General features: G+C 45.3%; 1 protein-coding gene across 1 annotated transcript; it reads right to left on the bottom strand.

Moving 5' to 3' along the window:
- Positions 1–2,160: 2,160 nt before the first annotated feature.
- LOC309839459 (homeobox protein Mohawk-like) lies at positions 2,161–16,109 on the bottom strand (the record flags this gene model as incomplete). Its single annotated transcript, XM_082681201.1, is given in 4 exon segments — positions 2,161–2,447; positions 4,127–4,193; positions 15,252–15,872; positions 15,876–16,109. Coding segments are annotated over 4 exon segments (1,209 nt in total).
- Positions 16,110–23,536: the final 7,427 nt, after the last annotated feature.

Here is a 23,536-nt window from a genome sequence, read left to right as displayed (position 1 = left end):
GTATCCATCTGTAACCACCCTAGAATAGACTCTGACATGGTAACGTTTGGGGCCAGGTGATTCTTTGCTGCAGACATGCTGTCCTTTGCACTGTAAGATGTTTAGCAGCAGCCCTGGCCTCTGCACTAGGTACCAGTAGCAATCCCCCAAACCTCCAGCCATGTTGAAAACCCCAAATACCCCCATACTTACTAAATACCCCCCACTTAAGAACCAGTTCCCTAGAGGAATTAACTCCCCTGGGACTTTATAATGGAGGCAAAGGAGATAGAGAGGATTATGAAACTCACACCCTAGAGAAAGACATCTGGACAGTTGAAGACATGTAGTTTCTATTCCTGCAACAAATACAGAGGCCTTCTCAGGAATCGGGCAGGCAGCTCAGTCACCTAACTTTTAACCTCGAGAAGGCTCGGAACGGCAGGAACCTTCCCTTCTTTGCTCATGTGTCAATACCTTCCTCTGTCCAAATTGGAAACAAGAGCGTGTGGGGAATGTTGCATTCGGGGTCACCCCAGGAAACCACCACGCGGCACCAGGTCGCGTCAGGATGAGCATAAAACAGGGCCCTGCGATCAGCCTCTTGGGTAGAGATGCGTGTCTCAAAGCCAGATGGGTATCATCTGGACCTGTTGCCATGCGGGCCCGTGAAAGTTCGATGAATCGGTGCTCCTTCCCCAGTAGGTCCTGTGATAATGCTTCCTTCCCTGCTCGTGGGATTTGTGTGTTTGAAGCTTGATGAATGGATATTTCCTCCCAATGGATCATGTTTCACGTGTTCCCTCTCTCCTGCTTGGCTTTTCCTTGTTGCTGTAGTTCTTGGTGCCGTGCGTGTGTGTGTGTGTGTGTGTGTGTGTGTGTGTGTGCACCCACACATTTAGCCATCTAGCCCATCCTTCTAAGATGAGACACTTGGCTGGATTCATTTGTCATCATTAATCAAGTGAGTCCCAGAACGTACCGCCGAATATTAGGGTGGCGAGTTTTCTTTCCCTTAATGTCAGGGCAGCACTGTGATGACGCCTTCCTTGCCTTGGGTGGGGAAGCGAATGTCATCCACGTGGCGCCCAGACTGGTCCAGGGGCAGCTGAAATGCTTGGGATCTGAGCCGATGTGCTGGTGGGCAGTGTGAGAATGGGGACGCGAGTGAGCCGCAGTGGAGGGTGCTGGAGGCCACCTGCCCGGCAGACGCCGGGGGCTGCAAGATGTGATGCAGACCTGTGCCCCCCACTCCCCGCCATCCCTGTGTGTAGGACCCCAGTAGCCCTTCCTAGCTCCTGGCGCCTCCTGCATGCACCCCGTTCTCAGCAGTGCACTCCCTGCCCGGGGGCCCCTTGAGTCTTTTCCAGGCCGACCCCTAGGGCAGGGCGGGGCGGGAACGTCCTGAGAGCCCTGTGCCTCCGCCGGAGTCCGCCTGGGCCTTTGCTCTCGAGCACAGTGAGCCTCTGCTTTTCTGCCCGCGAAGAGCACAGGTCGCCCTGTGTAGCGTGCTCGCAATGGCCGACATTCCCAACATTCACAAGGAGGGTGGATAATCAATTCCCGAGTCCCACAGAGAGGCCGCTGCAGAGCATGGGAAGAGGGCTGGTCCTAAATGAGCCTGTTGTTGGGCGGCCGCGCTCCCCCGGCCCTGCTCTGTCCCTTCTCAGCGCTGTGCCTAAAAATAGCGAGTAATGAGCGGCGGCCACGAAGCACGCTCTACGGGCGCCTAGTGTGTCTGCATCCTGCCGGAGCCGGCATGCCGCGCTCTGGTTCCAGTGGGTTTTCCAGTTTGGCATTCCAAGACCTAATTCATTTTCTGCCTGGCGCTCCTACACCCTCCATCAGCGCTGGCGACCCCCGCCGTCTGCGTAACAGATGCGGCTTTCTCAGGCTGCAGCCGGTACCAAGTAACTAACGTGAGATCAAGGCTGTAGCCGGCACGCTCTCCCCGCTTTTAAACAAACACCACCGTTTTCATCTAATCCTGCCTTTGTCAGGTCTGTTGGAAATCGGCTTCATTTTCTTTTTCAGTCCTCTCCCCCCACCCCTCTGAGTTTAAAACCAAGCGGGGACTCCGCCGCCGCCTCGGAAGCCTCCCGAGCCGAGGGCTGCTCGCTCTGGGAGGGCTGCCTCCAGCAGGACGGATGCAAATGAGTCTGTGCTCCCGGCTCCTGACACTTAGGCGAGCAGACGCTTCCGAGGGTCTGAATCAAACATCACGTCCCTCCGGGCGAGCCCTGAGTCCCCCGGAGACGCACAGGGGGACGCGGACAGGGTTCGCCTACTGAAATCAAGGCAGCGGGCTGAGCCTTGAGTCCTGGACCAAGGTCCCAGGTAGATCTGCATCCCTTTCTCCTGGTGGCTGACCTTCATCCTAGTCGCGAGGCAGGCGTTCTGTGGCCGATAAAAGGCGTTTTCAGCCTTACCTTTCAAGGCTGCCCACTTAGCAAGTCGCAGCTTCCACACTTTGGGAAGAGCCAGAATTTCAGCGAGAAAAGGGAGCGAAACGACAGATGAGCCCCCTGCTCGATAAGCAGCTCTGTTTCTCGCAGCCCCCTGCCTTTTCGTTTTGGCTCATTGCAGCACCCTGAAAGCTTCTCTTCTGTGCTTCAGAATAGTCTTTTCAAAACGCCTCTTTACTGGGAGAAGTGTTATTCGTGGCATGGGGGATGGGTATCTTCCGGAGCTGTAGTCCGTTATTGCTTACTGCCCCTCTCCGGGTCTAGAAATGTTCCTCGTTTAGAAGGAAAGCCGAGGCTTTTTACAGCCGCGGGTGAAAATGGACACTGTTACCTATTTTCGCTTTGGTCTGAGAGTTTCCATTAAGTAGGGAACCTGCTCTGAAGGTTTAGAAAGGAAACTGCAGTATCAAATATGTTACCCAGCACATCACTGTATCTTTGTGCTGTTTTCTTTGTGTGTTTCTCCGCTACCTCTTCCCCCAAAGGAAACGTCCATCAAGATGCATACAGTGGAAACAGTGTGTCAAGGGCATAGACAGGAGCGGACACCAAACACACGAAGGTTTAACCAAGAACATCAGCTTTTCCTCTTAACGCCCTAGGTCAGGGGGCAAAAAGAGGGAGGGGAAGAAATTATTCATATTTTTGTTATCAGAGAAGTTTGCAGCAGAACTGTGAGTTACTTCTCATACCTGGGATATTTTTTAATGTTCATTGTGCCAAGAGCTTGATTTGGGCTTTTGATTTCACAAAGTGGGAAGGGTATTTACACTTATGATATTTCTACATTTTATGTCACACCGTCAAGAAAAGAAGAGCTTTCCACATTGACTCAACTCTGCAGAGTTCACATATCCTGACAGTAGGCTCCCCAGGTTTGTAGGGCTTATTACTTGGCTGTTTTTTTACCCATCCTTTTTCTTATTTGTGCCTGTTGATCATATAAACCAATGAGAGAGTAAAATTGTATAAAAATGAGAATACAGGCAACATACACACTTTCGGGGGGACTCCAAACCAAATACGGTCATAGAAAAATGAGGCATGTCCTTATCCGTGGCCTTTTTTTTTCTTTTTTTGAGAAATGGAAAATAAAGCCAGAAATGCGCTAATTACAAAATCTAACTGAGGTGAACTGACACCCAGCTATTTAAGGAGTGTGTTCAAATAGGCACGTGTAAAGAGCCGGCCACTTACGAATTCAGAGCAAAGAAAACCACATAGGTCAGGCTTATGAAAGTGTCAGCTCAAAGCAAATGAGGATATTTCCATTGGGGCACCTCTGGGAGGGAACTGTTCAAAGCAGTGAATGTACTTATAAAAACACCTCACACGTTGCGCTGTGCTCTGCGCTTACAAAGTGCTTTCCCCACACGGAGCACCTCTCCTCTGCTGATTCTGAGCAGCTCCCGGGAAGGAGACAGAGTGTGTTTCCCCGCTTCCCATGTGGATAAAGAAATAAGAGGAGAATTTCAATGCCTGGCTCAAGCATCATACATACCGAAGAAACAGAGGGAGACTGGAACAGTCTTAGAGAATAAACGTGACTCTGTATTTATTCCCCCCTGGTTTGGTAGGACAGTCAAGCCAATATTTCCTATATACTCAGCGTAACCAGTAATTCATTTCTTCTTCCTCATTTCATGACGTGTAGGATTTCCATCCACGGGAAGAGCTCATACCCGAAGAAGTACTCAGCTCAGGGTAAGGAGGAAAATGTGCAAACTCTACGATCTGCTCATTATAATTCTAAATGGAACCAAAGGAAATATACAGAGAGGTCGGCAAAGAGTTATTGTCAAGAATATTCACTGAGCGCGATTTATATTGGGGAAAAACTGGGAAAGGCCAAAAGGCCCCCCAGAAGGAATGGTTAAGTGAATCATAGGCTTGTTTTGTGTTAGGATATCATAGATAAAAGTGGGAAGTTATATTTTCACATAATGATCCATGATGTGGGAAAATGGACAAGATGTAGAGTTAGGTGAAAATATTGCAAGTTATGAAATTGTATGTAGGGCATCAGTTGTGAAACCATAGAGTTGCCTTGGGGACTTTCATGAAGCGGGGGCTGACTCTGCCTGCGTGCAGAGCTCCTGATTCAGTAGGTCTGCGGTGGGAACCCAGAATGTGCACTTCTGCCAAGTTCCAAGCTGATGCTCTTGCCACTGGTCCAGGGGCTCCACTGAATTAAACAATTATGTGTTTAGAGGGCTGACAAGGACATATTTGCTTATGGGGCAGAGCTTGTCAACACTGGCTGGCGTTCGGACTCCATGGGGAACTTTTTAAAAATGTCAGTGTCCGGTGGGCGCACGAAGTGGTCCAGCCACTGTCAAAAACAGTTTGGCGTTTCCTCGATGAAAAATGGAATTAGCGCACGACCCTGCAGTTCCTCCCCTAGTCACGTATCCAGAAGAACTGAAAACAGGTGCTCAAACAGATGTACACAAACAGGGCAACTCAGAGTCAGCAAAGGTGAAAACAGCCCGATTGTCTATCAACAGTTTAAGAGATCAGGAAAATGTGGTCTGTGTGTCCCGTGGAACAGTACTCACTGTAAAGGGGTGACACAGGCTACAGCGTGGACAAACCGTGAGAATATTAGGCTAAGGGAAAGAAGCTAGACACAGAAGACCATATTGTGTATCATTCTCCTTACAGGAAATGTTCAGAATAGGCAAGTCCTTCGAGACAGAAAGCAGGTGCTAGCGGCTGAGGGCAGGGGGAATGGAGAGGGACTGCTTAATCTTACAGGATTTCTCTGGGGTGATGAAAATGTTCAGAAACGTCTTAGTGGTGGTGGTTGTACTGCCTTGTGAATGTACTGGAAGCTACTGGATAGTACGTTCGAACGTGGTTAATTGTATGTTATGTGAATTTTATCTCACTTTTAAAAGAATGTCCAGGCAGCAGCGTAGAGCTTCTGATTTCACAGTTCTGGGATGAGCCTTCTTTGAAAGCTTCCCGGTTGATGCCAAGGCGCAGCTGGGATTGACTGAAAACCACTGGCCGGGTGGGGATTCCAACAGCAGTAACTCAGGTAGCCTTGAAGGGGATGAGTGGAGCTTCAGAAGATGAAGGGGCAGCTTCCGCAGGTGGACTCTGTCCCTTTGCTACCCAATGTCTGTATCCCAGCAGTATCCCCCCGCCTGGGAGCTTGTCAGAAATGTAGACCCGGCGGCGCCTCCCCAGACCTCCTGAGTCACGGTCTGACTTTTGGCAAGATCCGCCTGGTTTACTACCCGCTGACGCTCCAGGAGCACGGGAGCGATTGCACGGCCTCTCCAATGGCGCGTTTCATGCGAAGAGTTACGATTCCTTCTCCCGAGACACAGGGTTTCTATCGTCCTAGGGGTTTTAGAAACGCTGCTTGTAAGAAAGTGGGTGAAATTCATATCCTCGGGTATCTCTGAGTCTTCGAGAACCTCCCGCATCTGACTACTCTCCGTGAGCGTTGCACGGTTTGATGTGTATTCCTGTCCCAAACTATTTGGAAAGTGGAACTCCTTTCAAAGGACCACTTTCCGATGCTGACGGATGCTCGTCCTTTTCTATAAGGATAATGGCAGAATTGCTGCTTCAGGACAATTTTGAATCTTTTGGACCTGCTCCATCCAGTAGAACTTCAGAAACCACCCTGAATGTTGTAGAACCACCTTGAATGTTGTAGAACCTGCTCCATCCAGTAGAACTTCAGAAACCACCTTGAATGTTGTAGAACTCCCACCTTGAATGTTGTAGTGACCCTATCTTTCAGTATCCAAAGACACTGAGCGAGAAGCGGTAGATAGAAATGACCACAGACTTCACCGAAATGTGCCGCTTTAAGACAAGAGGGGATGTGGAAGTTGGGGGGGGAGGGGCAGGATTCCTCTACAACGTGGCTTTTCTCATCCTAAGCCAGGAAGACTCCTGTGAAATTTCAGCCCACAGTCAGGCTAAACCGGAAAGGTGAGATTGTCTAGACACACTGGGCATGTGCCTGCAAAATTCTCCGCCTTCCACTCATCACCAGCACCATGGACTTGTCTATCAAATGTCCCCAGGTTACAATTGGCCCAACTAATGCCTAAGAAAAAGTTTAATATGTGTCTTTCAAATCCATGCTGAGATGACTCACTTTCTACAAGATAATAAATCTACCCAGACAGGAAAGAAAGCTCATGAACTTGTGGACAAAAACGTCAACAGCCCCCTTTGTCCTATCGACAGACCATTTTCCTCTCTGTAGTTCTCTGAATATCTGATAAATCATACTCAAATTTGTTTTTCTGGCAATGGCTGGAAAGAGCAATGCACTTTTTAACCTGATGCAATGCATTCAAGAAGGTGTGTGGATGCGGACCTCAGAGGGCAAAGATGAGATTGGTTCCAATATTGAAGTGATGGAAAATGATTTTCCTGTGCTGCGTGTCAATCTTTTAATATTAGTTCATAGATGGGATGATGACTCTATCTGTAGCCCTTTAAACCCAAGCTGCCCCTTAGCGTTCACTTCTGCTCAAGATTTCATGAATCGATGACAATAACCATTGTAGAAAAATGAGGACAGTTTTTTTTCCATTTTAATATAGTCAAAAGAATATCCTGGGCTTCCCTGGTGGCGCAGTGGTTGAGAGTCCGCCTGCCGATGCAGGGGACACGGGTTCGTGCCCCGGTCCGGGAAGATCCCACGTGCCGCGGAGCGGCTGGGCCCGTGAGCCATGGCTGCTGAGCCTGCGCGTCCGGAGCCTGTGCTCCGCAACGGGAGAGGCCACAACAGTGAGAGGCCCCGCGTACCGCAAAAAAAAAGAAGAAGAAGAATATCCAGCCCAGGCCCACATTTCTGAGCTCAGTTAGTTTCCAGAGATTTAACGGTTCCATAAAACAAGTGATTCGCAAACAGTTTGAAGCAACGAGTGAGCAGAAGCAAATAAAATGAGGTGAAATGATGCTCATTGCTACTAGGCTGCAGGCATTGAGGAAAATGTCTTTTAAAAAAAGGCTTTCTAGTGAGAAAATTAACATCTGCGTATTTATTTATTTCCTGGATAGAGGACATGTGTGAAGGCATCTTCTGTTCAACATGCCTTTGGTTCTGTGTTCCTAGGAACATGCACAATTTCTCTGTTGAGCTTTCGCAGGGAGCTGCAAACTCTAACCTATGGGCCAAATGCAGACCCCATCTGATTTTGAAAACTTCTTTTGGAACACGGCCATGCTCGTTCATTTCCATACTGTCTACGGCTGCTTTCACGCGGCACAGCAGTTGTGCAGTTCTGGCCCTTAACAGAACACTTCTGCATATGAAGTTATTTCTGCATGCACCTCATGATAGGGAGAGTTAAAGTATCAACACTTAAAAGGAAAAAACAAAAACCTATATCCACCTGTGATGGCTAAACATTATTTCTGGATGTGTCTGTGAAGGTACATCCAGATGGGACCAGCATTGAATTGGTACACGGGACAAAGCAGGTGGTCCTCCTCAGGGTGGGTGGGCATCAACCTATCTGCCGCGGACCTGAAAAGAACAAAAAATGGAGGATTGTTCAATTCCCTCTCAGTCTCTCTGGCTGACTGCTGAGCTGGGACACTGGTGTCCTGTCCTGGGGCGGAGATGGACACCATTGCTACCCTGGTTCTCAGGCCTCCACACTCAGACTGAGGCCCTTCCTGGGCCTCTGGCTTGCAGAGGGCAGGTTTTGGCACTTGTCAACCTCCATAACTGTGTCAGTCAATTCCTTATGTAAATGATCTTCAGATAAATAGATAGAAAGATAGATCTACATATAGATACATATCTCCCATCGGTTTTGTTTCTTTCTGTGGAGCACCCTGGCTAATACAAACAGGAATCCATGAAGTCTTCTTAACTCTTGTTGCCCAGTTCTACAAACTTTCATTGAGGACCAACTCTGTGGATGGTGGGGTGAAGATTAGAAAGACAAAGGAAACAACTCTTGCCCTTAAGATGGTCTAATGGCTGAGATGCAAAAGACTATGAACTTAAGTGGAGGGTCAGACATGCCTTGAGAGAGATATTCACAAAGTGTCTCCTTTGGATGATGGATCAAAAAGGTATAAAACCCATAACAGAATAGGGTTGCACAAGGTTTCATCAAGAAGATGTATTTCTGGTAGTCTTCAGAAATGCAATGTGTGAAAAGGAAAGGGCATTCCAGGGTGCAGGACTGAAGGTGGCCAGTGCAGGTGGTGTCAAAGTATCCCAGACAAATGGGTTTCTGGAGCAGAGCACAAGTGTACCACTTCTGAGTGGCATGTTTCCAAGGGGGACCTCCTCAGGTGTCCTCTGTGACGGTTCAGTGCCCCAAGGCTCTGAGCCTGGGATACACAGAAGAGAGGAGTGGGAAATAAGGCAGATGGGACAGAGCTGGGATGGGGGCAGGTGCGACTTCCTGGGTGGAACAATTTCGGACGGCAAAGGAACAAATTTTGGACGGAACAAAGGAACAATTTCGGACGTCGAAGGAACAAATTTCGGACGGAACAAAGGAACAATTTCGGACGGCAAAGCAACAAACTATGTAGAGTGATTTAACTCTTGCATGTGTTAGTGGGCTGGATTGGAAGAGGCAAAGCCTTACTCCTCTGTGGGGGAAATCTTCCATCCCTTGATGGTTTTTGTCATCAGACAATGGGGTGTCACCATCTTTTTCTCATCATGTGACATCTAATGGGAGAAATTTGCTTTTAGGTATAGGTCTTCTGTTCATACCCACCAAGCAGCCTGACACTGCGTATCGTTTGACCAGGTTCTGAGTGATTTAGGAGTTGACGTTCTGTTCTTGATGCAGATGGACACAGCAGGCATCAGCGGTGGCATGAAATATCGCTGGGGGGATGCAGCCCCACCTAAAAGTTGGCAACCTGTCCATCTTCTTCTTTCTTCTTTGCCTATCATAGGACAAAGGCGTTTCTTATAGACTTAAGTTAACTTATGTGGTGGACCGTGCCAGCGTGTGATACGTGTCGACCCCAATAGGTACCGAGAGGTAAGACGTGGGTCCATCACGAAGTCCTGAAAACAAACGTGGCGCACCTGCCTCCATCCTTACCTACCTGTGTGGTCTTGGCAAGTCACCTCACCACTCTGGGCCTCTGGTTTCTAAACTCCAAAACAAGGGGGCAGCAAACTTTTTCTATAATAGGCCAGATGGTAAATGTGTTTGGCTTTTCGGGCCATACAGTCTCTGCATCAACTCAGCTCTGCCTTTGTGGAGACCACAGGTCAGTGAATAGGTGTGGCCAGATTTGGACTAGATCTGTGGACTAGATCTCTCCCAGCCCTTATTAACATCTTGTGATGGCAAATGAACTTATCTACAAAACAGGAACAGACTCACAGACATAGAGAACAGACTTGTTGCCAAGGGGGAGGGGGTGGGGGAGGGGTGTACTGGGAGTTTGGGATGAGCAGATGCAAACTGTTACATATAGAATGGAAACCCAACAAGGTCCTACTGTAGAGCACAGGGAACTATATTCAATATCCTGTGATAAACCATAATGGAAAGGAATATAAGAAAAGAATGTGTATATATGTATAACTGAATCACTTTGCTGAACAGCAGAAATTAACACAACATTGTTAATCAACTATACTTCAATATAATTTACAAAATGAATGAATATCTTGTGATGGGAAGGCAAGGAGAAATTCAGAATTTTCTTGAGCTTTTCATTTCTCATGGGAGAGAGCTCCCTTTGGTCAAGGTAAAAATTTGGCATGGGGGAAACATACAAAATTAAAAGAGAACCCATACAATGGGAAGCAAGCGGATTCAGTCACCCCATTCACCTGTGCTTTAAGCTTGTCATTCCCAAGGCAGACTTTGGAAAGGCTTTGGAGATCATTTGCAGAACAGGCTGTGCTTCCAGCATGTCTTCCTTTTGGATCGCCTGGGCTCCATGGGGGCACATGGATCCCAGCAAGTGACTGGAGACTGTTGCTTCCCATCGTTGTTTTCTTGCCACCAAAATTGCTATTTATTTAAGAAGGACTGAGAACCCAGCTGCCGGGCTTCCCTGGAATCCTGTCCGACATACTCAACGAGCCTGTGATTTTTCTATAAAGCAGCTCTCTGAGCAGCAAGAAGATGCTGCAGTGATTACACACCTCTGCAGTTCCCTCAAATACGGGAAAACGTAGACAGTGCAAAAGACAGACTCAAAACACAAGCTATCAGATGAAGCCTTCCTGACAGCATAAACAAGAAGCAAGCAAGAAAGGGGGAAGAAAATCATCCTGGTTTTTGTTTGTCTGTTTGAATCACGGAATTGAAATGGAGGCCCCTGACACCCTGCCTTGTTGCCGTGGGTGTCTCAGTGATGAACAGTCACGGGCTCCCTCCCGCCCACCCCCGTGGATTCATGAGGGGCCAGACAGGAATTGCAGAACCGCCACGTGGTGTGACCTTACCTGTTAAGCTTGTCCTGCCTTCCCTGCCGAAGGTGAGGAGGGCCGTCAGCACGCGGCCGACTGTTTCTCCCACACCTTAATGAGAAAAATTGACCTGCTTACTCTCCAGCTGTCTCCTGTGTGTCTAATCCTAGTAATTTCTGCAAAACTGCCCCCTCCTTACATGTTGAAATCAAGCAGAAGCCCTCAAGGATGGCGTATCTTGGGCAGACGACACGGAATCGGGTTGGAGGAGTGACAGGCTTGTTGGGAAGACCAGTGAGCTTCCACGCACCGGCTTCAAGACCCATCCTGAGGACAGGGCACATGATTCACCCGGCACCCCACGCTCTGTGCTGGTCAACCGTGCCCCTTCCCCCTGCACGCACAAACGTAGTACTTCAGGCTTCTGTGTTTTGCTCTTAGTGCAGCGCAGCCTGTGCTGATTTCTACAGGGTGGCCATTTATCTGGAGCAAGAATAAACATTGCAAATAAAACCCACTGCTTTCCTGTGATGAGCTAGTTTTCTGTACATAAAACTTGTATAATAATGATCTGCCCTTGTGAACTTCCTGTTGAAAAATTATTTACTTTTCAAATATGCATGTGTGTTGGTTAAAGGGAATGCTGTCTATTGGGACGGGAAAAAAAAAAAAAAAAACCTGAAGAAAAACCAGGATTTCAGATCAACTCCAGCAATCTGGATACGTGATGAATTTTCTGTGATTTCTGGATCTTGCCATTTTTATTTCAAAAATAATTCTTACAGGTCATAATAGCCAGTATCAATGTTCTCAACACTAGGAAGTTATCTATATTTGCTTAATTTCCCCTGCAGCCTTAAGGCAGAAATCATCATTACTACCATTTTGGGGAAGGTACTCAAGACAACACAACCAGTAAGTGGAGAGACCTTTGGAACCAGGCAGAGTGGCTTCAAGGCCCTGTTCTTAAACCCCGTATCACGTTGCATAGAACCTAGGTTTCTCCACCTCGGCATGACTGACATTTAGGGCCCGATGACCCTCTGATGTGGGGCGTCCTTTGCACTGTGTGGTGTGGAACAGCATCCCTGGTCTCCACCCCCCACACGCCAGGAGCACTTGTCCCCCCAGTCGTGACAACCAGCAATGTCTCCAGACACAGCCAGTTATCTCCTGGAGTGGGAGGGGGAAACAGGAGTGCAGCATGGCCCATTTTCGAACCACTAATTTAGGATATGCTTCTTTGAAATCAGAGGGTTATAAACCGAGATGCGTCCAGGGGCCAGGCAGATCCCATACAGAAGGGACCGGGCCCATTGTAACGAGAATGTCAGTTCTGCCTAGTTACCATGCAGCATGGAGAAAGAGAGAGTGCGAACAACACTACCTGCAGGGGTTATCTTTGGCCCATGGGTTGCCGTTTTGTGATTCCAGGAACTACAGCAGGGTTTCTTCACCTTGGCACTACTGAAATTTGGGACCGGGTGGGTCTTTGTGTTGGCCTGGGTGAGTGGGCAGGGGAGCTGTTCTGTGTACTGTAGAATGTTTAGCTGCAGCCGTGCTCTCAACCCCCCAGATTCCAGTACCACCCCCTCACAGTTCTGACAACACAAAACAGGTCCAAACCCTGCCCAGTGTCCCCAGAGAGGACAAAATTGCCCGGACGGAGAACCCCCTGGGATGAACCACATGAAACGGCCAACGCTTAGTTATTTCTGATGTGCAGAAGTGCAGATTTCATGTGGTCCCATCTCATACTCTCAGCAGTGCCCTAAGCTTGCCTGATAAGTTAGTTTCTCAGGTGGGATGGAGCGGGGACAGGTCACATATAAGGGGAAGAGGACACGTGGGAAACCTGTTCAAACCCAGAAACTCCGGTGAGTGCAGCGCTCTCCAAGGCAACCCTGATTCTGGCCAGACTAAAATGAGAACCACCTGGTTTATGGACTTTGCCATCACGGGGTTTCGAAGCACATGTACAGAAGAACCGTCCACAGAGAAGCATGAAGGTGGACCTTGATGGGGCCTCAAAGCAGTTTCTTAAAGGCTTAAACCGACAGAACTTGAACCGCCTTTTCCCCTCCCCACCACGATGTCCACTCCATCATGACAGAGATCTTCAAGCACATGTGACTCTCTCATTCCTGATGCACCTCTGGGTTGGGCTGTGGGCGCTGATTCCGAGTCCATCTGTGCTTCGTGGCCGAGCGTGAAATGACCGTGGGTTGTATTCCAGTGTGGACAAAGGGCACCTGTGACTAAGGGTGAAGGGGCATTGTCCTAAGTCCTCATTAGGACCAAGGTGAGTGCATTAAAATGCATCGTTATTCCCATCCAGCCGTGCAGTCCACATTCAGCACCGACTAATGAGGAAAATAAAACAGAAAGCGGTTCCCCTTTCTGTTTCTGTGAAGTCTTCCTTCAGGACAATGCGGGGCCTTGTTAATGAGCTCATTCCATAATAAAGCGAAGATATGGACAAATGTCAGCGTGCCTCTGGAGCAGCGCTTTCGCCGGCAGATGCATGTCACACAGTAATGGCACTGGTTCGCGCTTGTTAACAATGAACCCACACGTGTCCCTGTTGACTGGATTCTTTATGTGACATTAGCCTGGCTACGCTAAATAACGACCCCACAGCCTTGCGATGCTGGGTCATGTGAGTACGGTTTCCTAGTTTTAAATGTAACCTCGTTATGGAAAATAAAGTCAGTGAAGAAAAAGTCTCACACTCCTGATAAAGGTTTGATGTATTGTTACAGTTTTTAAAGCAATATATACCATCTAAGTGAACATAACTTGCACGTTCTTCCATCTCATTAAAGGCTCTTTTGTTGCTAAGTTGACAGTAGCTTTACTCTTTTTATTTTAATTATAAACATTTTATTTTGACACAGTTATAGACCTAGCATTGTAAGAAATGAAAGAGACATCACATGTACGATGGACCCAGTTTCCTGCAATAGTATAATTTTGCAAACCTGTGGTACACCGGGCAGTTGATAGAATCAAGATGTTCGATATTTCCATCACCACAGGGCTGCCTCATGTTATCCTTTGATACCCACACCTACTCCCCTCCTGCCCCCACCCTCTCCTTAACCCCTGGAAACCACTAATTTAGTCTCCATTTCTTCAGTACTGTCATTTAAGGAATATTATGTAGATAGAATCATGACCTTTGGAATTGGCTTTTTTTCATTCAGCATATAATTCTCTGGATATTCGTCAGGTTGTCCTGTGTATCAGTAATTTGCTGTCTTTTTAGTTCTGAATACTATTCCAAATTTGTATCCATTCACCCACTGAAGTAAATCTAACTTGTTTCTCTTTTTGATTATGACAGATAGAGCTGCTTTAAACATTTGTGTATAGATTTTTATGCGAACATGAGTCTTCATTTCTCTGGGATAAATGCCCAGGAGTGAAATTGCTAGGTTCTATGTTAGTTCCATGGTCAATTATTTAAGAAACTGTCACACTGTTTTCCAGAGTGGCTTTACAATTTTATATCCACACCGGCAATGTATGAGGGATTCATTTTCTCTGCATCATTGCCAGCATTTGCTCTGGTCAATATTTTTTTTATTTTACCCATTTTGATAGGCGTAGAGTGATAGCTCATTGTAGTTTTAATTTGCAGTTTCTCTAATAGCTAATAATGTTGAACATCTTTTCATATTCTTATTTGCCACCTGTATGTCTTCTTCAGTGAAATGTCTCTTTATGTCTTTTGTCCATATTCTAACTGGACTGTGCTTTTCCACTGTTGTGTTTTGAAGGTTCTTTGTATATTCTAGACACAAGTTTTTTGTCAGGTATATGGTTTGCAAGTATTTTCTCCCACTCTATAGTTTGTTTTTTCATCCTCCTAACAGAGCCAATGTTTTAAATTTTGATGAAGATCAATTATTTATTATATGAATTATGCTTTTGGTGTCAGGTCTTAGAACAGTTTTATTTCTTCCTTTCTGATCTATATGTCTTTTATTTTCTTACTGCGCTGACTCGAACTTCCAGCACTTTGTTGAATAAAAGTTGTGAACCTGGGTATCTTTGCCTTCTTCCCTGTTTTAAGTGAAAACATTCAGCTTTTCACCTTTACGTATACTGTAGCTTCTTTTTATACAGTTGAGAATGTTTCCCTCTATTTCTACTTTTTTCCGAGTATTTTTTTTTAAGGCCTCATTAGGTTTTAATGCAAAACTGCATCCACAATCATTCTAGAAAGGGCAGGTTCCTCAAATTCAACATGTAGTCAGAGAAGGGAATCCAGGAAAATGAGGGAGTGCGAAGCTCTCTTCCGAAGCCCAGCCACGTGACAAAGCCAGAGGCATCTCCAAAGCCACAGATGTGCCAGAAAACCAGGTGAAGAAGGGCTGCTGCAGCTTGAAAAAGTAACTTCACCACCTTAATACCTGGGTCCTCTGAGAGCTGTCTGTGCGATAGATGAAATTGCCTTCGGTTTCTGACAATGAGGGAGATACCAATTCCTCCTCAAATTCATTGGAACTAAAAGATCCTGAATGGTTTCTCTGCCTTGTCTTTCCCATCATGGCAGCATTTGTGACCATGACGTGTCTCAAAGAGTCGTTAAGGTAACGATTCAACAAGCTGCTCTTGTATTTTGGGGGCGATACGTAGTCCTCATTGGCCCGTGACTCTGGCCTCACTCCAGCTTTTATGACTGAGCTCTCACTTTTAATCACAGGATGGTGGACTGGATTATTATAGCCTTCTTCATTCATGGGGTTTCGTGGAGGATTTTCTCCATCTTCAGAACATGAGTCATCACTGCTTACACTCAGCCACTCAGCGTTTCCTTGAACATACTTATTGTACAACTTTATTCTTAAGGCCCACCTTAAATCTGGCTGTCGAACAGTATTCTTAAGCTGACGTCTTGCATTAGCAAACCAATTTGACACCTGCACTAGCGTCATCTGCGAGCCGAGCGCCAGGAGAATCTTCTCCATCTTCGTGGGGTACGGATTGTCGCGGTGCTTGTGCAGCCACAGCTTGAGGGGCCGCACCATGTCCTACAGGGCCTGCCGCTTGTGCCTCACCTTCCCGCCATTCTGCCGGGCCCCGGTCCTGCGGTGTCTCAGGCCCAGGTTGTCCTTGAGGGGCGTGCCGTCCGTAATGCCCACCTCGGGGAGAGCATGCGTACTGTCCAGAATGCCACCGTAGGGCCTGCCGCCCCACTCCCGCTCCGGAGCCCCGTGGTCCTCAAAAAGCACGGCGCTGCTGAGCTTGTTGAAGATGATGGTGTTCATGGCGTGCGCAGGCAGGGCCGCGTGTTGCGGCCGCAGTGCCTTGGGGCCGGGCCGCCGGGAGCTCCGCAGGACTCGGGTTCCTCCTCTTAGCCCCGGCCACCCAGCCCCCAAAGAATCTCAGCCTTTTCAGAGTATTTAACATGAATGGATATCAATCTTTGCCTTTTAATGGGAATATTTAGACCATTTACATTTAATATAATTTTTTATATGTTAGGGCTAAATTATGCTACCTTTTTGTTACCTCTGTTTTTCATTTTTCTATATTATTTTTTCTGCCTTCCCGTGGATTGCTTGAATGTTATTTGGAATCCCATTTTGGTTTATCTATAGCGTTTTTAGAGTATCTCTCTATATAATTTTTCAGTGGTTTTTCCAGGTATTATATTACAAATTCATAACTATCACAGTATACTGATGTCACCATTTACCAGTTTTAGTGAACTGTAGAAGTCTTATCTCTCTTTCCCTTCACCCATTTATATTATAATTATATTGTGCATTTTTTCATCAAACACGTAGAACCACATGAGACAATGTTCTAATTTTTGCTTCAACCCTCAAGTGTAATTTAGAAAACTCAAAAGGGGAAGATAAGCATCCAAATTTTTGCATATTGTTGTTTTTCCTCCGTGATGTTCCAGTATTTCTTCTTTTATCATTTCCCTTCTATTTAGAAAATTTCTGTAGCACTTTAGTGTAGGTTTGCTGTGGATGTATTCTCTTAGATATTCTTCATCTGAGAATGTCTTAATTTCCCTTTCATTCCTGAAGGATTTTTCAGCATCCAAAAGATATTGTGCCACTTCCAAGTGGTCTCCGTGGCTTCTGATGAGAAATCTGCTGTCTTTGAATTTTTCCCCCTGTAGGTAAGGTGTTATTTTTTGTGGCTGCTTTCAAGATTTTTCTTTGTGTTTGGCTTTCAGGAGTTTATTAAGATGTATCTTGGCATGGATTTTGGGGGGGTTATCCTCTTTGGTATTCATTCAGCTTCTTGAATTTGTAGCTTTACATCTCTTGTCAAACTAGAGAAGCTTTCGGCCGTTATTTCTTCAAGGTTTTTTCAGCCTCACCCTCTGTCTCTTGTCCTTCAGGGACTGTGTCCATTATGTTGTCTCTAATTGGGAGATACAGCTCACAGAGTATGCACAAAGAGGGATTCTGGTATCTCTTGGCTACATTTGTGTGAATCTTCTATGTTCCTTATACATAAAATATTTTGCTATCTGACCTTAGTTTTCTCTTACTAATTCTTTAAAGCTTTCACAGATTGGATCACTTACTAATTATTTCAGATCACTTTTGGGCAAAAAACTTACAAGGTCCTAAAAATATCCATTAAGGATTTTTATTGTCATATAAATCTGCAATATATTTGGGGAAAATGGGCATAATTAAAATGTTTATATTTTAAATCCTGGAACATGCCCTTTTGTCTGTTTCTACAAGTCTAATTTTATATTCCTTAGTAAAGTTTTATGATTTTCTAGATAGCTTTTACTTATTTCTTATTAAGTTTATTTCTAGATTTTGTTTGTGTGTTTTGCTGTTGGGGTGGGGCCTTTTCAGGTAATATCTTAAAATTAGTTTGTTTTTTTTTATACATAGGAAAACTTGTTTTATTGTTATTTATATTGTATTTAGCCATTTTATGGAAACTGTAATTAATGCTAGTTGTTTTTCAATAGTATTTAGTCTCTTTTAGAATATTTCTCATACATTTCCTGCTTCCTGCCACAGATTCCCAAATTTTCAGCACAAAACAGATTAAAGCATATTCTGAAAGACGGGTGATAAACACAGTTGCCCATGGTCAATAATTTTGGCAAAAGCCTCATTTTAATTCCTCACTTGCTGATTCACAATTCACCATATCATATTAAAGGCTTTGGGAAGTCTTGCTTTAAACAGCCTTGTTTAACCCTGCTTAATCCGATGATTTCCATTTACAAGTCACACACATCAAAAACCCATTGAAAATGCATAGAAATCCTGCATAAATTGAATTTAGAAGAGAAGCATCTATTATCTTAAAATATAGAAAGGTCTCTCAAATCCATACAAAAACAGTGAACTCCCCGTTAGAAAAATGGGCAACTAACGGGAATAAGACCAATGGCTGATACACTGTTTCCCCCCCGTGAAATTAACAACCCAAACCGTGATGGTATCCAGCCTTGCCTTTGTTTCAGACGCTCTGTGGATAGAGTGGAAAAGTCTGCTGTGCACTGAAATTTGAATTCTTTATAATTGCTTATAATTCTAGCCGCCCAGCCCACGATGGGGAACCATCTGCCTTGCATTCTGCTCCGTGAGCAGTTCGCCTCATCAGTCTGTCTGTTCCGTTGCCGTAGCAGGGATCTCTCTGTGGTTACTGCCCTACTTTCTGATGCCTGCGTCGTTTGACTGCCTGTTTTACTGGCCAAAGTGTCTTGTGTGTAAAGGTGAAAGTTTTGCTGCACTCCGTGTGCGTGCAACAGGTGGATGGGGATCATTTTCTAGCTACCAACTACCAGCAACAGGAGAAAGCGTTGAAAGGATTCTAGAGAGAGGAAGACACCAGCCAATAATTTCCTAGTTCTGCAGTGGTTGGAGATGATAAACCTCCACGTAAGGAAACACCATGGTGCCAGTTCAGAGCTGCCGTTTCTTGTAAGCATCCTTGGCATGAAACAGGATGTACTCTCTCTGCCTTTCTGGAGGACAGAAATCAAGAGGTATAAAAATATCCATGACCTTTGATCCATAATTAATTACCCAGAAAAATATTCAGAGACGTCCACCATAATTTAAGTCAAGAAAATTCACAACAGTGTTCCCTGAAATAGCAAGGAAAAATTCCACAGTGCTCAATAATAAGGAACATTTCATTACAAAAGATGTAAATATGATAAAACATATGAATTACGATATATGCAGAGGTTATGTAATTATGTAGCTCAGGGGTCAGTGAACCTTTTCTGTAAGAAGCCAAATAGTAAATACTTCAGGCTTTAAGGATCATACAGTCTCCATCACAGTTACTCAACTGCCCTTATGGGGCAAAAGCCATCACAGTCAACGTGGAAAGGGATGGGCAGGCCGTGTTCCAATACAATTTCATTTATAGACACTGAAATCTGAATTTCTTATCCTTTTCATGTGTTGTGAAATATCATTTTTATTTTTTCAGCTATTTAATTTCAAGGTAAAAACCACTCTTAGCTTGTGAACTGCACAAAAAACATGCTGGTCAATATTCCCTTGGGTTTCAGTTTGTTCTCCCCTTAAATAAAATCATGTTTTCAAATGCAATTTTACATGAGAAAACACTCACAACATAATATCAATTGGAAAACAGGTAGGATCTAAAACCATTTTTAGAATAATAAAAAGGACTTGAAAGAAATACCCAAAAATATTAAAATGCTTTTCTCTGTAGGGTGGCCTTTGAATGATTTTTATTCCCTTTGTACGCTTTTCTGTTTTTGCTAAATGCTTTACAATGAGTGAGCATTATTCTTGTAATAAGTAACGTTACTTTGAAAAATGTTCTTCTAAAAATTATTCTCAAGCTGGTTCTTTCTCCTGGCATTTTAAGGATTCATTTTCCATATTTTGAAATTTATTTCCTTTCTCCATCATTTGTTTTCTTCTATCAGGGATGTTTGTCATCTATTTTGAGGACATCCTTCATTCATTTCCTTACTCATTCTTTTCCTGTTTTCCCCTCTCTCTCCCAACAATCTTTCTCAGGTATGACATTTTTCAAAGTTCTATTCTGAGCCCAATGGGGAAAAATATTAAACATATTCATTATATTGGAACTATGCTTTCCAACACCACTGATTTAATTTTAACATTTTAGGGACCAAGAGATTCCTCAATGTTGTGACCATGATGTTTTCAACAGAAAATTTAACCATGTCAAAAATGGTTAAAAATTGATTTCTCCTTAACGTGCACTGACCCCTGTAAAGTTCGTTGGGCCACGATTCCCTTGTCCGAGGGGGAGGAAGAATGGCTTTAAGTAGCTTCCCTTCTTTGCTGTGTGGCCTTCCTCTATTCCAAATCCATCTGCATCTCAATCCTGCTCCCCTAGGAGAAGTCCTCTTAGAATATTTTTTAACATCCAATCAGAATATAGACCCACAGGGCTTCCCTGGCGGTGCAGTGGTTGAGAGTCCGCCTGCCGATGCAGGGGACACGGGTTCGTGCCCTGGTCTGGGAAGATCCCACATGCCGTGGAGCGGCTGGGCCCGTGACCCATGGCCGCTGAGCCTGCGCATCCGGAGCCTGTGCTCTGCAACGGGAGAGGCCATGACAGTGAGAGGCCCGCGTACCACAAAAAAAAAAAAAAAAAAAAAAAGAATATAGACTCGCAGTCCAGGCAGGTGTCCCTGGGACATTCAGAAGTTATCTAGTCAAGTGGCATAGCTAGTTGTTTCCGTGGCAAATGTTTCCTGAGGACCTGCTTTGCAGCAGACACTGTTCCAAGGACTGGAAATGCAGGGATGCACTCCTGGGCATATATCTGGACAATCCTCTAATTCAAAAAGTTACATGCGTCCCTGTGTTCATAGCAGCACTGTTTACAATAGCCAAGACATGCATGCAACCTAAATGTCCGTCAACAGATGAATGGATAAAGAAGATGTGGTACATATCCACAATGGAATATTACTTAGCCATAAAAAAGAACGAAATAATGCCATTTGCAGCAACACAGGTGGACCTAGAGATTGTCATACTGAGCGAAGGAAGTCAGCAAGACAAATACCATGTGATGTCACATATATGTGGAATTTAAAATATGATACAAATGAATCTATCTATGAAACAGAAACAGACTCATGGACATAGAAAAGAGACTTGTGGTTGCCAAGGGGGAGGGACTTGGGAGAGGGATGGAGTGGGAGATTGGGATCAGCAAATGTAAGCTTTTTTTTTTTTAACACCTTTATTGGAGTATAATTGCTTTACAATGGTGTGTTAGTTTCTGCTTTACAACAAAATGAATCAGTTATATATATACATATATTCCCATATCTCTTCCCTCTTGCATCTCCCTCCCTCCCACCATCCCTATCCCACCCCTCCAGGCGGTCACAAAGCACCAAACTGATCTCCCTGTGCTATGCGGCTGCTTCCCACTAGCTATCTACCTTACGTTTGGCAGTATATATATGTCCATGCCTCTCTCTCGCCTTGTCGCAGCTTACCCTTCCCCCTCCCCATATCCTCAAGTCCATTATCTAGTAGGTCTGTGTCTTTATTCCTGTCTTACCCCTAGGTTCTTCATGACATTTTTTTTCTTAAATTCTATATATGTGTGTTAGCATACGGTATTTGTCTCTCTCTTTCTGACTTACTTCACTCTATATGACAGACTCTAGGTCCATCCACCTCATTACAAATAGCTCAATTTCGTTTCTTTTTATGGCTGAGTAATATTCCATTGTATATATGTGCCACATCTTCTTTATCCATTCATCCGATGATAGGCACTTAGGTTGTTTTCATCTCCGGGCTACTGTAAATAGAGCTGCAATGAACATTGTGGTACATGACTCTTTTTGAATTTCGGTTTTCTCAGGGTATATGCCCAGTAGTGGGATTGCTGGGTCGTATGGTAGTTCTGTTTGTAGTTTTTTAAGGAACCTCCATACTGTTCTCCACAGTGGCTGTATCAATTAGATGTAAGCTTTTATCTATAAGATGGGTAAACAGCAAGGCCCTACTGTATAGCACAGGGAGTATACTCAATATCCTGTGATAAACCGTCATGGACAAGAATATATTTTTAAAAAGAATGTATATGTGTATAACTGAAGCACTTTCTGTACAACAGAAATTAAACACAACATTATAAATGAACTATACCTCAATTAAAATATGATACAAATGAAATCTATATCTATCTATCTTCTAAATCTATCTATCTTCTTTTTAATCTTCAATTAAAAAGAAAAGAAAGAAAGAAATGCAGGGATGGGGGAGATGGACAAGGCAGCTGCCCTGTGCAATCACACCCTCTGCTACAACCTCCAGGGACCTATAATCAAGAGAAGCTCAGGCTTCATTGCACTGTCAGCATTAAGAGTTGAGGTGCGGCCATAAACGAAGGAAATAGGGTATGTTCATGATGGTGCCAGAAAACCATGTCAAGAAGGTTGCAAATGAGGAGGGATGCTGGGAGTCCAGGCTTTTGGTGGAGCCAGATAATGGCTACACAGTTTGCGTGTTGCTTGTTAAGAAAACCATGCATTGTAGGTCCCCACAGAGGGGCTCAGCCCCTTGTCTTTTACGCCATGGTAGGGGAGAGGGTGCGAAGAAGGAAGGGATAGGGCCCTGCAGGAATAATGCACAAGTTCAACCCCTATCACATGCTTGGACTTCCTATGAACTTTACAAGAACTATCTCACTGAACTGTCGAAAGAAGCATGGGGTGTCAGCACTGATTTTACACCATCTGTATTAATCACGGTTCGGGGAGAGAGACATTTGTTATAGCAATTGGCTCATGCAGTTATGGTAACCAAGAAGTCCCATGATCTCTGCAAGCTGGAGAACCAGGTGCCATGGCATGAGTGTTTGTGTCCTCCCCAAATTCCTATGCAGAAATCCTAATCCCCGGTGTGATGGTATTAGGAGGTGCGGCCTTTGGGCAGTGCTGAGGTAATGAGGGTGGATCCCCCATGAATGGGATTAGCATCCTTATAAAAGTGACCCCAGAGATTTCCCTCACCCCTTCCACCAGGCAGGGCACAGCAAGGACACACAGGCTATAAACTAGGAAGAGGCCCCTCACCACAGCTCACCCATGCCGGCATGGTCTTGATCTTGAACTTCCCAGAGCTGTGAGAGAGACGTTCTTCTTGTTCGTAAGCCACCCAGTTTGTGCCAATCTGTTGCAGCAGCCTGAACTGAGGCACCAAGAAAGCCAGTGTCGTCATTCAGTCCAAGTCCCAAGGCCTGAGAAACAGACGTGAGAGTTCCTGAGGGCAAGAGTAAGAGGATGTCCGGGCTCAAGCAGAGCGAGGGAAGTTGCCCTCCCTCTGCCTTTGTGTCCTATTCGTGTCCTCAGTGGATTGGATGAGGCCCACCCACGTTGGGGAGGGCCATCTGCTTTAATCAGTCTAATCTCTTCTAAACACCCTCACAGGCACGCCCGAAAGCAATGTCTCACCAGCCCTCTGGAATCCCTTAGCCCAGTCAAGGTGATACATAAAATGAACACCGTTCTTGAAATGAAAGCGCCAAGTCCTGGAAAGAAAGACTAACTTACCCTCGGTCACACAGCTGGTTGGCAGTGGGACCAGGACCCAGTTCTACTGTGGCTGTTGTCATCCACGCCATATAAGAACTTGATACTCCACGACTTTACAATGTGCGTCAAACCCTTCCTCAACCCCATGGCTCCTTTCAGATATATTTAAGTCCCATC

The sequence above is a fragment of the Grampus griseus genome (assembly GCF_964374135.1).
Source record: "Grampus griseus genome assembly, chromosome: X".
Lineage (NCBI taxonomy): Eukaryota > Metazoa > Chordata > Mammalia > Artiodactyla > Delphinidae > Grampus > Grampus griseus.
This window is presented reverse-complemented; position numbering and strand designations above follow the sequence as displayed.